The 14,480-nt window shown below is 48.9% G+C and overlaps 1 protein-coding gene and 1 long non-coding RNA gene across 4 annotated transcripts; both read left to right on the plus strand.

The window, feature by feature from the left end:
• Positions 1 to 5,701: 5,701 nt before the first annotated feature.
• Positions 5,702 to 8,772, plus strand: LOC133474442 (uncharacterized). 2 transcript variants are annotated; one of them, XR_009787496.1, is made up of 4 exons: positions 5,702 to 6,044; positions 7,369 to 7,394; positions 8,030 to 8,496; positions 8,597 to 8,772. It is a non-coding gene; the product is annotated as an uncharacterized LOC133474442 (long non-coding RNA). The 2 variants fall into 2 exon arrangements; XR_009787497.1 differs by having other exon boundaries at positions 5,715 to 5,729.
• A 2,185-nt stretch (positions 8,773 to 10,957) lies between these two features.
• On the plus strand, positions 10,958 to 14,047 carry LOC133474443 (uncharacterized). Of its 2 annotated transcripts, none has more exons than XR_009787498.1 (4): positions 10,958 to 10,972; positions 12,649 to 12,674; positions 13,321 to 13,773; positions 13,874 to 14,047. XR_009787498.1 is itself a non-coding variant. In XM_061766177.1 (4 exons), the coding sequence occupies exons 1-4, from the start codon at positions 11,084 to 11,086 to the stop codon at positions 13,932 to 13,934; spliced, it is 744 nt and encodes a 247-aa protein (XP_061622161.1). In that variant the 5' UTR covers positions 10,992 to 11,083; the 3' UTR covers positions 13,935 to 14,047. The 2 variants fall into 2 exon arrangements, 1 of the variants encoding a protein (XP_061622161.1); XM_061766177.1 differs by lacking the exon at positions 10,958 to 10,972 and adding an exon at positions 10,992 to 11,287.
• The last annotated feature ends 433 nt before the right edge of the window (positions 14,048 to 14,480 follow it).

Consider the following 14,480-nt stretch of genomic DNA (forward strand, 5'->3'; position numbering starts at 1 on the left):
AAGATTGAAGCAAATCCAAGGAACGAATTCACCTTTTGGTGGAACGTCTGTTCTCGCTGTCGGAGAGGTCTATCAGCTGGCGCCTGTGAGACGGCGCCAACCTTGGTGTGCGTACGACCCGACCCGACCCGACCCGACAACTTTGAAATGATCACATGGACTGAAATCACGAGGCAGAAAGATGGCGTCCCTTTTGCTGAACTGCCGAACCGACTCCGCGTCAAAGGAACGTCCGATGAGCTGCCAGAACGAGACGGAGCTCGGCTTGCCGCAGCTTTCGCCCTCCCGGGACCGTGCCCGAAGGACACGCCGCACATCTATGCCACAAATAAACCAGCGGATAGCCATAACTCTGAAATGTTGAACCTGCTTCACCAGGGCATTGTGACAATGAAAGAAAAAGAAAGCTTCCGTTTCCCAGGATCCCCTGAACGCACCGCCGGGTGCTCTCAGGTGCTCGCGCTGCTTCGTCAGAGTGTCGCTTTCCTCCTCGAAGGTAAGTGGACGTAATCGCCCTGGCTCCATCCTAATAAAGCTCCGTGTTATTTATAGTGCTTTTGTTGATAGTAAATGGTCAAGTCTGTGTCGGTCGGCTAAGCGTCTAGCTATGAGCAGTAGCAATTTAAAGGGTTTTATATGTGTATTTGTCATGCTAATGGTACGAGTCTTCCGGAGAACTCTTAGGACGCTTTCGACTTTGAAGTTCATACTGCACTGTTTGTTAACGTGGCCGCTGGAAAGCCGTCTGTCTAAAACAGTGGCATGTCCACAGTATGTCTGTGTCCTAACTTGCTGTGGGGCTCCCAACACGGTACGTGAATTTGAAGTGCATGTAGCCGCCGTCGTCTCGTAACTTACAGACGCCATTTTGTCAGTATTACGGCGGAAACGGGCTCTGGTTCCTTCAACTTTGGCCATTCGAAATTGCTCCATTTGCGGAAAAGAACAGGTCTACGCGCACGGGTATTTGTAAAATGCCCATCTATTGACTCGGTCGTCAGCAACGTCTGGCAGGAGGTAGCCCGCAAGGAGCGCTTGACTAGCCCCCGGGCTGTTCTAAAAATAGCTTAGCAGTTAGTTATGCTACTCAGGCCAGAGAAACGCCCGCCGTTTCTTACCCCCCCCCCCCCCCCCCCCCGTTTTTTGGGCGCTGGATTCCAGGCCCGCAACTTTAGCGGCGGTCCACGAAAATCCCGGGTTTTTTTCGTGTGCGTGTGTTTTTTGTCGTCGTCGTTTTGCGCAAGGCTTGGTATCTTCAAATGGAGTGGTTGGCAAATCCCTTTACCGTGTTTGAATTTTTATTCATTCGGTTTAGATTTCCTGTGGTCGTGACAGATGAAAACCTTCATTTGTTCCTGGCGTATGCAAAATATGTTAAGTTCACGTTTAAATGATATTACATTTCTAAGAATGTCACTAAATCTCAGAAATGAGTGCTGTTTTATGTATGTATTGTATGTATGTATGTATTTATTTATTTATTTCTGTATTTATTTATTTCTGTATTTCTTTCTGTATTTACTTATTTCTGTATTTATTTTTTTACATTGATTTATAATTTTTTTTTTTATTATAACTTCATTGGCCGTCAGATATTTACAGTACTACGTCAAAAGACATGCGACGAGGCTAAAAATAAACTAGCCTATGGATTCAAATATACTGTGCTTGCGGCGACGCAGAGTTAATGTCTTTTCGGAACGGCGAATTATGACCTTAAAGACGATCGGCCGATCGGCATAAAATGCTCAATATCGTCCGACGCCGATCGGCCGATAAAAATCGGTGTAAAGTCTCGTCCTGAGTATTTTTGGAGGTAGAAGATACAATAACCAAACTGCTCCCCTCTGAGATAATGAAGACGTCTTGGTTCGTAAACATTATCGTCCTCCGGTTCCGATGCTATTGTTGCTATGTGGCTATTGCATTGTTGGTTTGCAAACATACAAGAAAATCAAACCGTACACGTTGTGTTTTAGGTGAGAAGCAGATATCTTAAGTTCCAGTTCAGGCTTGTACAATTCGACTGACTTGCCAACTTGAAGATTCCGAATTCAATAGTTGTAACTGTAAAATCCACTGTTGAGAAATGTTCACATAAATGTATAAATTAAATGCTTTTTCTTTCTCTCTCTCTCTCTCGCTCTCTCTCTCTCTCTCTCTCTCTCTCTCTGCAGAGCACAAACCATCGCCCAGGTGTGAGGTGTGTTTGGACTCCCTGATTTCTGAAGAACTTTATAGATTTTATTTATTTATTTCACTTCTTTTTATATATATATATATATATATAATTTTTTATTTTTTTTTAAACCATTATATCGCTGGTGTCAAACTCAAGGCCCGGGGGCCAGATCTGGCCTGCCACGTCACTTTCTGTCGGCCATAAGAGCACTCGTATCATACCAGCCATGCAGCGTGTTCAACCAGCTCACACTCCGGACTACAACAAAGTCGTCACGTTCTCACTTTTCATTGTCATGATTATTTAAGGCAAGTATTGCGAGTCAGTCCTTATTGTATGAGGATTTATGACCACGCATTTCGGTAGGAATGATAAATCCACAATACCTTGCACGCTTAACATGTCAGTAAAACTGTTTCCTTCATGCGTAAGTGAAAAAGTTACAATTCAATGGAATTTTTACAAAGGAAAATAAAAAATAGTGTGTCGGTCGGTCGGTCTGTATTTATTCATGTCTTTATTTCTTTCTTTCTTTCCCCCCTCTTCTTTTTTTGTCGTCACAATCAAATAAACCTCGCACCTTTGATTTATAAGAAATCTTGGCAAGTTGTATTTGTTTGTCCTATTTTTTGTCATTCATACTTGTTTTCTTTTTCTGCAGAAGACGACCTCTTGCTGACCCCTCAATCCAACTCTTGTCGCTGCTCTATCTTTTGTCTCTGCCTTCCTTCTATCTTTCACCTCTCAAGATATATATTAAAAAATAAAAAAAAAAAAAAAAGGGGGTGGGGGGGGGCAAGAGATGTCAGGCTCGCAAAGTTGAACTGGGAGAAGCGTGCTCAAAACCACTCCCGGGCACCTGTTGCATCCTCTGGTGATTTCTATGCCACTGCCGCGCACTTCGGTGCGCGCAATTTGCCCGCCGCAGTTGCAAGCAACGATTTCCGTGCCTTTGCGCCATTTGAAAGCAAGGATTTCCGTGGCGCGGCAGCCGCACGCCTCGAGAACTGCGCCAGTGTCGGGGTCCCGATTTCCTCGCCCCGTCTTCGGAGAGCCGCACCTGTCGGAGACCCGATGACTGACGAGCCTGTCGAGGGAAAAGCTCTGCTGCGACACGATCGGGTGACGTACGTGTCGGCGTCTCATCGCCGAGCCCATCCGAGATATGCCGCTTCCGGAAAGAGTCGGCGTTCCGCTAATTCCGTGACATTTCTGGCTTTCCCGCAGGAAGTTGCATCACTCGACCGGCGCTGATCGAGATCTCGTTCGTGTACTTTGGCTGTTTTGAAGGCCCGAGGACGATGCACGGACAGTCGTTTGGCAACGGATGAAATTCCGGCGATTGTTCGTGGTTTGGGAAAAAAAAAAAAACCAGACGTGTAAATAAACGTGTCAATCGACGTATGCTTGTTGTACTGCTTCATTTGAGTTCCAGAACCTCCGCAACAGACTCGAGTGCTTGATTTCAGAGGGAAATTTTGCAAGTTCTTGTCACCGGTCCAATTGTACATCGCTGTTTTCCGAGACCACCGAGGAAGGTACGGCTTTTCGGATCCCCGCTGCGGAGGACGCGACGGGCTTCCTGTTCCCCGTGGTGCGGCTGTCCTGTTTCTTTTCACAGCTTTAAATGATCTGATTGATAAGGTGATAGAGCTTCTCACAAGTTTGGGTACAAGTCCCTCTGCCCGGTGTGAGCTGCTGCTGCCGCCGCCGCCGCCGCCGCCGCTTTGTTTTGGACCCGTTGCTGTCCCTGCCCATGACCACGAGATGGCGCCACGTGCACCGCTTGCTCCGGGAGCGGCGGACGACGATCACGCCGAGATGACGAGGGCGTCCGTATCCGCGTCGCCGAGGAAACGAGGGCTTGCCGACGGCATATGAAGCAGTGCTCTCGCAGCGTGCTATTTGTATAAACGAGTGACAACGCTTTGAAAACGAGTTCCCCTCTCTCACTCCTTTGAGGGCGAAACGCAGGAGTCCGTTGAAGTGCGGACCCGAAGCGCGTGAATCGGAAGCGATGCGCTGAGCCGATGTCGCGTCGACGTGCGGAATTGTGCACGTCGAGCGAAAGGCAAACGTGTTTTGGCGCCGCTGATTGACACGGGCTTTTGTCCTAAGAAGAACGGGGAAACAGGCAGTCGTCAAAGACCGCAAATTCTCACAGCACAAAAACCCGGAGGAATTTTTACGGGGCATCGCTCGAGCTGCGCCTGCCTCATCGCGCTGGCTGTCAGCCGAAATCCCGACGCTTTCCAACGTACCGGAGGCTCCGCGATCACGCTCGTTTACGGTTAGCGGACGCTGAATACCTCGAGGCCGGGGCCGACGTTGTCGACGGGAACGAAGAGAAGTACGAGAGGCGCAGAAAAGACCTTGGCAGTGCCGTGCGAGAGGTGGAGGAAGGTGGAATAATCCTAAAACGAACGGTGCCGCCCGGCTCCTGAGAGGGAATTTACAAAGACTGGAAAGCATGGAGGAAATCGACGGGAGAGATGAAGCCGACGACAACGGGCAGGAAAAGGGACCGGACCGGACGACGACGACGACTGGTCCGAAGCCACGGAAACGTCAACCGTGAGAGAAGCCGCCGGCGTCGGTGTTCCGCCGCGTGTATCGGAACCTCGAGCGAAAGCAAAGCGTGCGTCTTTCGCGAGGTCGGAGGTCGGTGCGCACGACGCGCGTGTAACTTAACGCCACGGCCTTTCTTCTGTGACGCCGACGGTGGCGCTGGGACCGGAAGGTCTCGTCCGGTCGAATGAACCCACGCAGGGGCTACTAAAATCCTCCGCAGAGCGCCGCGACCGGCTGAGGGAGCAGACGTTTCCAAAGAGACGGACGGTTCTTCCCGCAGCCTTCGCCGGCACGGGAGCCTTCGACATTTTCCGGATCGACCGCGCATCGGCGACTCGAGCTGCCGAGAAGCCTCGAACCGCCGTACCTCGGCCCGGGCGATGAACTGGACGGAGTCGGAGCAGAGCTGTCAATTGCTGAAATGCTCATTATTGAGGAGATTTCCGTGGCGCCCAAAGATCTCTTTGCATATGTGGGCGCAAGATTGAAGCAAATCCAAGGAACGAATTCACCTTTTGGTGGAACGTCTGTTCTCGCTGTCGGAGAGGTCTATCAGCTGGCGCCTGTGAGACGGCGCCAACCTTGGTGTGCGTACGACCCGACCCGACCCGACCCGACAACTTTGAAATGATCACATGGACTGAAATCACGAGGCAGAAAGATGGCGTCCCTTTTGCTGAACTGCCGAACCGACTCCGCGTCAGAGGAACGTCCGATGAGCTGCCAGAACGAGACGGAGCTCGGCTTGCCGCAGCTTTCGCCCTCCCGGGACCGTGCCCGAAGGACACGCCGCACATCTATGCCACAAATAAACCAGCGGATAGCCATAACTCTGAAATGTTGAACCTGCTTCACCAGGGCATTGTGACAATGAAAGAAAAAGAAAGCTTCCGTTTCCCAGGATCCCCTGAACGCACCGCCGGGTGCTCTCAGGTGCTCGCGCTGCTTCGTCAGAGTGTCGCTTTCCTCCTCGAAGGTAAGTGGACGTAATCGCCCTGGCTCCATCCTAATAAAGCTCCGTGTTATTTATAGTGCTTTTGTTGATAGTAAATGGTCAAGTCTGTGTCGGTCGGCTAAGCGTCTAGCTATGAGCAGTAGCAATTTAAAGGGTTTTATATGTGTATTTGTCATGCTAATGGTACGAGTCTTCCGGAGAACTCTTAGGACGCTTTCGACTTTGAAGTTCATACTGCACTGTTTGTTAACGTGGCCGCTGGAAAGCCGTCTGTCTAAAACAGTGGCATGTCCACAGTATGTCTGTGTCCTAACTTGCTGTGGGGCTCCCAACACGGTACGTGAATTTGAAGTGCATGTAGCCGCCGTCGTCTCGTAACTTACAGACGCCATTTTGTCAGTATTACGGCGGAAACGGGCTCTGGTTCCTTCAACTTTGGCCATTCGAAATTGCTCCATTTGCGGAAAAGAACAGGTCTACGCGCACGGGTATTTGTAAAATGCCCATCTATTGACTCGGTCGTCAGCAACGTCTGGCAGGAGGTAGCCCGCAAGGAGCGCTTGACTAGCCCCCGGGCTGTTCTAAAAATAGCTTAGCAGTTAGTTATGCTACTCAGGCCAGAGAAACGCCCGCCGTTTCTTCCCCCCCCGTTTTTTGGGCGCTGGATTCCAGGCCCGCAACTTTAGCGGCGGTCCACGAAAATCCCGGGTTTTTTTCGTGTGCGTGTGTTTTTTGTCGTCGTCGTTTTGCGCAAGGCTTGGTATCTTCAAATGGAGTGGTTGGCAAATCCCTTTACCGTGTTTGAATTTTTATTCATTCGGTTTAGATTTCCTGTGGTCGTGACAGATGAAAACCTTCATTTGTTCCTGGCGTATGCAAAATATGTTAAGTTCACGTTTAAATGATATTACATTTCTAAGAATGTCACTAAATCTCAGAAATGAGTGCTGTTTTATGTATGTATTGTATGTATGTATGTATTTATTTATTTATTTCTGTATTTCTTTCTGTATTTACTTATTTCTGTATTTATTTTTTTACATTGATTTATTATTATTTTTTTTATTATAACTTCATTGGCCGTCAGATATTTACAGTACTACGTCAAAAGACATGCGACGAGGCTAAAAATAAACTAGCCTATGGATTCAAATATACTGTGCTTGCGGCGACGCAGAGTTAATGTCTTTTCGGAACGGCGAATTATGACCTTAAAGACGATCGGCCGATCGGCATAAAATGCTCAATATCGTCCGACGCCGATCGGCCGATAAAAATCGGTGTAAAGTCTCGTCCTGAGTATTTTTGGAGGTAGAAGATACAATAACCAAACTGCTCCCCTCTGAGATAATGAAGACGTCTTGGTTCGTAAACATTATCGTCCTCCGGTTCCGATGCTATTGTTGCTATGTGGCTATTGCATTGTTGGTTTGCAAACATACAAGAAAATCAAACCGTACACGTTGTGTTTTAGGTGAGAAGCAGATATCTTAAGTTCCAGTTCAGGCTTGTACAATTCGACTGACTTGCCAACTTGAAGATTCCGAATTCAATAGTTGTAACTGTAAAATCCACTGTTGAGAAATGTTCACATAAATGTATAAATTAAATGCTTTTTCTTTCTCTCTCTCTCTCTCGCTCTCTCTCTCTCTCTCTGCAGAGCACAAACCATCGCCCAGGTGTGAGGTGTGTTTGGACTCCCTGATTTCTGAAGAACTTTATAGATTTTATTTATTTCACTTCTTTTTATATATATATATATATATATAATTTTTTATTTTTTTAAACCATTATATCGCTGGTGTCAAACTCAAGGCCCGGGGGCCAGATCTGGCCTGCCACGTCACTTTCTGTCGGCCATAAGAGCACTCGTATCATACCAGCCATGCAGCGTGTTCAACCAGCTCACACTCCGGACTACAACAAAGTCGTCACGTTCTCACTTTTCATTGTCATGATTATTTAAGGCAAGTATTGCGAGTCAGTCCTTATTGTATGAGGATTTATGACCACGCATTTCGGTAGGAATGATAAATCCACAATACCTTGCACGCTTAACATGTCAGTAAAACTGTTTCCTTCATGCGTAAGTGAAAAAGTTACAATTCAATGGAATTTTTACAAAGGAAAATAAAAAATAGTGTGTCGGTCGGTCGGTCTGTATTTATTCATGTCTTTATTTCTTTCTTTCTTTCCCCCCTCTTCTTTTTTTTGTCGTCACAATCAAATAAACCTCGCACCTTTGATTTATAAGAAATCTTGGCAAGTTGTATTTGTTTGTCCTATTTTTTGTCATTCATACTTGTTTTCTTTTTCTGCAGAAGACGACCTCTTGCTGACCCCTCAATCCAACTCTTGTCGCTGCTCTATCTTTTGTCTCTGCCTTCCTTCTATCTTTCACCTCTCAAGATGTATATAAAAAAAAAAAAAAAAAAAAAAAAAGGGGGTGGGGGGGGGCAAGAGATGTAAGGCTCGCAAAGTTGAACTGGGAGAAGCGTGCTCAAAACCACTCCCGGGCACCTGTTGCATCCTCTGGTGATTTCTATGCCACTGCCGCGCACTTCGGTGCGCGCAATTTGCCCGCCGCAGTTGCAAGCAACGATTTCCGTGCCTTTGCGCCATTTGAAAGCAAGGATTTCCGTGGCGCGGCTGCCGCACGCCTCGAGAACTGCGCCAGTGTCGGGGTCCCGATTTCCTCGCCCCGTCTTCGGAGAGCCGCACCTGTCGGAGACCCGATGACTGACGAGCCTGTCGAGGGAAAAGCTCTGCTGCGACACGATCGGGTGACGTACGTGTCGGCGTCTCATCGCCGAGCCCATCCGAGATATGCCGCTTCCGGAAAGAGTCGGCGTTCCGCTAATTCCGTGACATTTCTGGCTTTCCCGCAGGAAGTTGCATCACTCGACCGGCGCTGATCGAGATCTCGTTCGTGTACTTTGGCTGTTTTGAAGGCCCGAGGACGATGCACGGACAGTCGTTTGGCAACGGATGAAATTCCGGCGATTGTTCGTGGTTTGGGAAAAAAAAAAAACCAGACGTGTAAATAAACGTGTCAATCGACGTATGCTTGTTGTACTGCTTCATTTGAGTCCCAGAACCTCCGCAACAGACTCGAGTGCTTGATTTCAGAGGGAAATTTTGCAAGTTCTTGTCACCGGTCCAATTGTACATCGCTGTTTTCCGAGACCACCGAGGAAGGTACGGCTTTTCGGATCCCCGCTGCGGAGGACGCGACGGGCTTCCTGTTCCCCGTGGTGCGGCTGTCCTGTTTCTTTTCACAGCTTTAAATGATCTGATTGATAAGGTGATAGAGCTTCTCACAAGTTTGGGTACAAGTCCCTCTGCCCGGTGTGAGCTGCTGCTGCCGCCGCCGCCGCTTTGTTTTGGACCCGTTGCTGTCCCTGCCCATGACCACGAGATGGCGCCACGTGCACCGCTTGCTCCGGGAGCGGCGGACGACGATCACGCCGAGATGACGAGGGCGTCCGTATCCGCGTCGCCGAGGAAACGAGGGCTTGCCGACGGCATATGAAGCAGTGCTCTCGCAGCGTGCTATTTGTATAAACGAGTGACAACGCTTTGAAAACGAGTTATCCTCTCTCACTCCTTTGAGGGCGAAACGCAGGAGTCCGTTGAAGTGCGGACGGCTGGCCTGCCAGAAAAAATGTAAATCCGGACCCGAAGCGCGTGAATCGGAAGCGATGCGCTGAGCCGATGTCGCGTCGACGTGCGGAATTGTGCACGTCGAGCGAAAGGCAAACGTGTTTTGGCGCCGCTGATTGACACGGGCTTTTGTCCTAAGAAGAACGGGGAAACAGGCAGTCGTCAAAGACCGCAAATTCTCACAGCACAAAAACCCAGAGGAATTTTTACGGGGCATCGCTCGAGCTGCGCCTGCCTCATCGCGCTGGCTGTCAGCCGAAATCCCGACGCTTTCCAACGTACCGGAGGCTCCGCGATCACGCTCGTTTACGGTTAGCGGACGCTGAATACCTCGAGGCCGGGGCCGACGTTGTCGACGGGAACGAAGAGAAGTACGAGAGGCGCAGAAAAGACCTTGGCAGTGCCGTGCGAGAGGTGGAGGAAGGTGGAATAATCCTAAAACGAACGGTGCCGCCCGGCTCCTGAGAGGGAATTTACAAAGACTGGAAAGCATGGAGGAAATCGACGGGAGAGATGAAGCCGACGACAACGGGCAGGAAAAGGGACCGGACCGGACGACGACGACGACTGGTCCGAAGCCACGGAAACGTCAACCGTGAGAGAAGCCGCCGGCGTCGGTGTTCCGCCGCGTGTATCGGAACCTCGAGCGAAAGCAAAGCGTGCGTCTTTCGCGAGGTCGGAGGTCGGTGCGCACGACGCGCGTGTAACTTAACGCCACGGCCTTTCTTCTGTGACGCCGACGGTGGCGCTGGGACCGGAAGGTCTCGTCCGGTCGAATGAACCCACGCAGGGGCTACTAAAATCCTCCGCAGAGCGCCGCGACCGGCTGAGGGAGCAGACGTTTCCAAAGAGACGGACGGTTCTTCCCGCAGCCTTCGCCGGCACGGGAGCCTTCGACATTTTCCGGATCGACCGCGCATCGGCGACTCGAGCTGCCGAGAAGCCTCGAACCGCCGTACCTCGGCCCGGGCGATGAACTGGACGGAGTCGGAGCAGAGCTGTCAATTGCTGAAATGCTCATTATTGAGGAGATTTCCGTGGCGCCCAAAGATCTCTTTGCATATGTGGGCGCAAGATTGAAGCAAATCCAAGGAACGAATTCACCTTTTGGTGGAACGTCTGTTCTCGCTGTCGGAGAGGTCTATCAGCTGGCGCCTGTGAGACGGCGCCAACCTTGGTGTGCGTACGACCCGACCCGACCCGACAACTTTGAAATGATCACATGGACTGAAATCACGAGGCAGAAAGATGGCGTCCCTTTTGCTGAACTGCCGAACCGACTCCGCGTCAAAGGAACGTCCGATGAGCTGCCAGAACGAGACGGAGCTCGGCTTGCCGCAGCTTTCGCCCTCCCGGGACCGTGCCCGAAGGACACGCCGCACATCTATGCCACAAATAAACCAGCGGATAGCCATAACTCTGAAATGTTGAACCTGCTTCACCAGGGCATTGTGACAATGGATGCGCACGCCTACGAGAGAGATGACAGAACTGGCCGAAAGAAATAGAAAGCTTCCGTTTCCCAGGATCCCCTGAACGCACCGCCGGGTGCTCTCAGGTGCTCGCGCTGCTTCGTCAGAGTGTCGCTTTCCTCCTCGAAGGTAAGTGGACGTAATCGCCCTGGCTCCATCCTAATAAAGCTCCGTGTTATTTATAGTGCTTTTGTTGATAGTAAATGGTCAAGTCTGTGTCGGTCGGCTAAGCGTCTAGCTATGAGCAGTAGCAATTTAAAGGGTTTTATATGTGTATTTGTCATGCTAATGGTACGAGTCTTCCGGAGAACTCTTAGGACGCTTTCGACTTTGAAGTTCATACTGCACTGTTTGTTAACGTGGCCGCTGGAAAGCCGTCTGTCTAAAACAGTGGCATGTCCACAGTATGTCTGTGTCCTAACTTGCTGTGGGGCTCCCAACACGGTACGTGAATTTGAAGTGCATGTAGCCGCCGTCGTCTCGTAACTTACAGACGCCATTTTGTCAGTATTACGGCGGAAACGGGCTCTGGTTCCTTCAACTTTGGCCATTCGAAATTGCTCCATTTGCGGAAAAGAACAGGTCTACGCGCACGGGTATTTGTAAAATGCCCATCTATTGACTCGGTCGTCAGCAACGTCTGGCAGGAGGTAGCCCGCAAGGAGCGCTTGACTAGCCCCCGGGCTGTTCTAAAAATAGCTTAGCAGTTAGTTATGCTACTCAGGCCAGAGAAACGCCCGCCGTTTCTTCCCCCCCCCCGCCCCCCCGTTTTTTGGGCGCTGGATTCCAGGCCCGCAACTTTAGCGGCGGTCCACGAAAATCCCGGGTTTTTTTCGTGTGCGTGTGTTTTTTGTCGTCGTCGTTTTGCGCAAGGCTTGGTATCTTCAAATGGAGTGGTTGGCAAATCCCTTTACCGTGTTTGAATTTTTATTCATTCGGTTTAGATTTCCTGTGGTCGTGACAGATGAAAACCTTCATTTGTTCCTGGCGTATGCAAAATATGTTAAGTTCACGTTTAAATGATATTACATTTCTAAGAATGTCACTAAATCTCAGAAATGAGTGCTGTTTTATGTATGTATTGTATGTATGTATGTATTTATTTATTTATTTCTGTATTTATTTATTTATTTATTTCTGTATTTCTTTCTGTATTTACTTATTTCTGTATTTATTTTTTTACATTGATTTATTATTATTTTTTTTATTATAACTTCATTGGCCGTCAGATATTTACAGTACTACGTCAAAAGACATGCGACGAGGCTAAAAATAAACTAGCCTATGGATTCAAATATACTGTGCTTGCGGCGACGCAGAGTTAATGTATCTTTTCGGAACGGCGAATTATGACCTTAAAGACGATCGGCCGATCGGCATAAAATGCTCAATATCGTCCGACGCCGATCGGCCGATAAAAATCGGTGTAAAGTCTCGTCCTGAGTATTTTTGGAGGTAGAAGATACAATAACCAAACTGCTCCCCTCTGAGATAATGAAGACGTCTTGGTTCGTAAACATTATCGTCCTCCGGTTCCGATGCTATTGTTGCTATGTGGCTATTGCATTGTTGGTTTGCAAACATACAAGAAAATCAAACCGTACACGTTGTGTTTTAGGTGAGAAGCAGATATCTTAAGTTCCAGTTCAGAACTTGCCAACTTGAAGATTCCGAATTCAATAGTTGTAACTGTAAAATCCACTGTTGAGAAATGTTCACATAAATGTATAAATTAAATGCTTTTTCTTTCTCTCTCTCTCTCTCTCTCTCTCTCTCTCTCTCTCTCTCTCTCTCTCTCTCTGCAGAGCACAAACCATCGCCCAGGTGTGAGGTGTGTTTGGACTCCCTGATTTCTGAAGAACTTTATAGATTTTATTTATTTATTTCACTTCTTTTTATATATATATATATATATATATATATAATTTTTTTTTTTTTTTAAACCATTATATCGCTGGTGTCAAACTCAAGGCCCGGGGGCCAGATCTGGCCTGCCACGTCACTTTCTGTCGGCCATAAGAGCACTCGTATCATACCAGCCATGCAGCGTGTTCAACCAGCTCACACTCCGGACTACAACAAAGTCGTCACGTTCTCACTTTTCATTGTCATGATTATTTAAGGCAAGTATTGCGAGTCAGTCCTTATTGTATGAGGATTTATGACCACGCATTTCGGTAGGAATGATAAATCCACAATACCTTGCACGCTTAACATGTCAGTAAAACTGTTTCCTTCATGCGTAAGTGAAAAAGTTACAATTCAATGGAATTTTTACAAAGGAAAATAAAAAATAGTGTGTCGGTCGGTCGGTCTGTATTTATTCATGTCTTTATTTCTTTCTTTCTTTCCCCCCTCTTCTTTTTTTTGTCGTCACAATCAAATAAACCTCGCACCTTTGATTTATAAGAAATCTTGGCAAGTTGTATTTGTTTGTCCTATTTTTTGTCATTCATACTTGTTTTCTTTTTCTGCAGAAGACGACCTCTTGCTGACCCCTCAATCCAACTCTTGTCGCTGCTCTATCTTTTGTCTCTGCCTTCCTTCTATCTTTCACCTCTCAAGATGTATATAAAAAAAAAAAAGGGGGTGGGGGGGGCAAGAGATGTCAGGCTCGCAAAGTTGAACTGGGAGAAGCGTGCTCAAAACCACTCCCGGGCACCTGTTGCATCCTCTGGTGATTTCTATGCCACTGCCGCGCACTTCGGTGCGCGCAATTTGCCCGCCGCAGTTGCAAGCAACGATTTCCGTGCCTTTGCGCCATTTGAAAGCAAGGATTTCCGTGGCGCGGCTGCCGCACGCCTCGAGAACTGCGCCAGTGTCGGGGTCCCGATTTCCTCGCCCCGTCTTCGGAGAGCCGCACCTGTCGGAGACCCGATGACTGACGAGCCTGTCGAGGGAAAAGCTCTGCTGCGACACGATCGGGTGACGTACGTGTCGGCGTCTCATCGCCGAGCCCATCCGAGATATGCCGCTTCCGGAAAGAGTCGGCGTTCCGCTAATTCCGTGACATTTCTGGCTTTCCCGCAGGAAGTTGCATCACTCGACCGGCGCTGATCGAGATCTCGTTCGTGTACTTTGGCTGTTTTGAAGGCCCGAGGACGATGCACGGACAGTCGTTTGGCAACGGATGAAATTCCGGCGATTGTTCGTGGTTTGGGAAAAAAAAAAAAACCAGACGTGTAAATAAACGTGTCAATCGACGTATGCTTGTTGTACTGCTTCATTTGAGTCCCAGAACCTCCGCAACAGACTCGAGTGCTTGATTTCAGAGGGAAATTTTGCAAGTTCTTGTCACCGGTCCAATTGTACATCGCTGTTTTCCGAGACCACCGAGGAAGGTACGGCTTTTCGGATCCCCGCTGCGGAGGACGCGACGGGCTTCCTGTTCCCCGTGGTGCGGCTGTCCTGTTTCTTTTCACAGCTTTAAATGATCTGATTGATAAGGTGATAGAGCTTCTCACAAGTTTGGGTACAAGTCCCTCTGCCCGGTGTGAGCTGCTGCTGCCGCCGCCGCCGCCGCCGCTTTGTTTTGGACCCGTTGCTGTCCCTGCCCATGACCACGAGATGGCGCCACGTGCACCGCTTGCTCCGGGAGCGGCGGACGACGATCACGCCGAGATGACGAGGGCGTCCG

The sequence above is a fragment of the Phyllopteryx taeniolatus genome, chromosome 2 (genome assembly GCF_024500385.1).
Source record: "Phyllopteryx taeniolatus isolate TA_2022b chromosome 2, UOR_Ptae_1.2, whole genome shotgun sequence".
Classification (NCBI taxonomy): domain Eukaryota; kingdom Metazoa; phylum Chordata; class Actinopteri; order Syngnathiformes; family Syngnathidae; genus Phyllopteryx; species Phyllopteryx taeniolatus.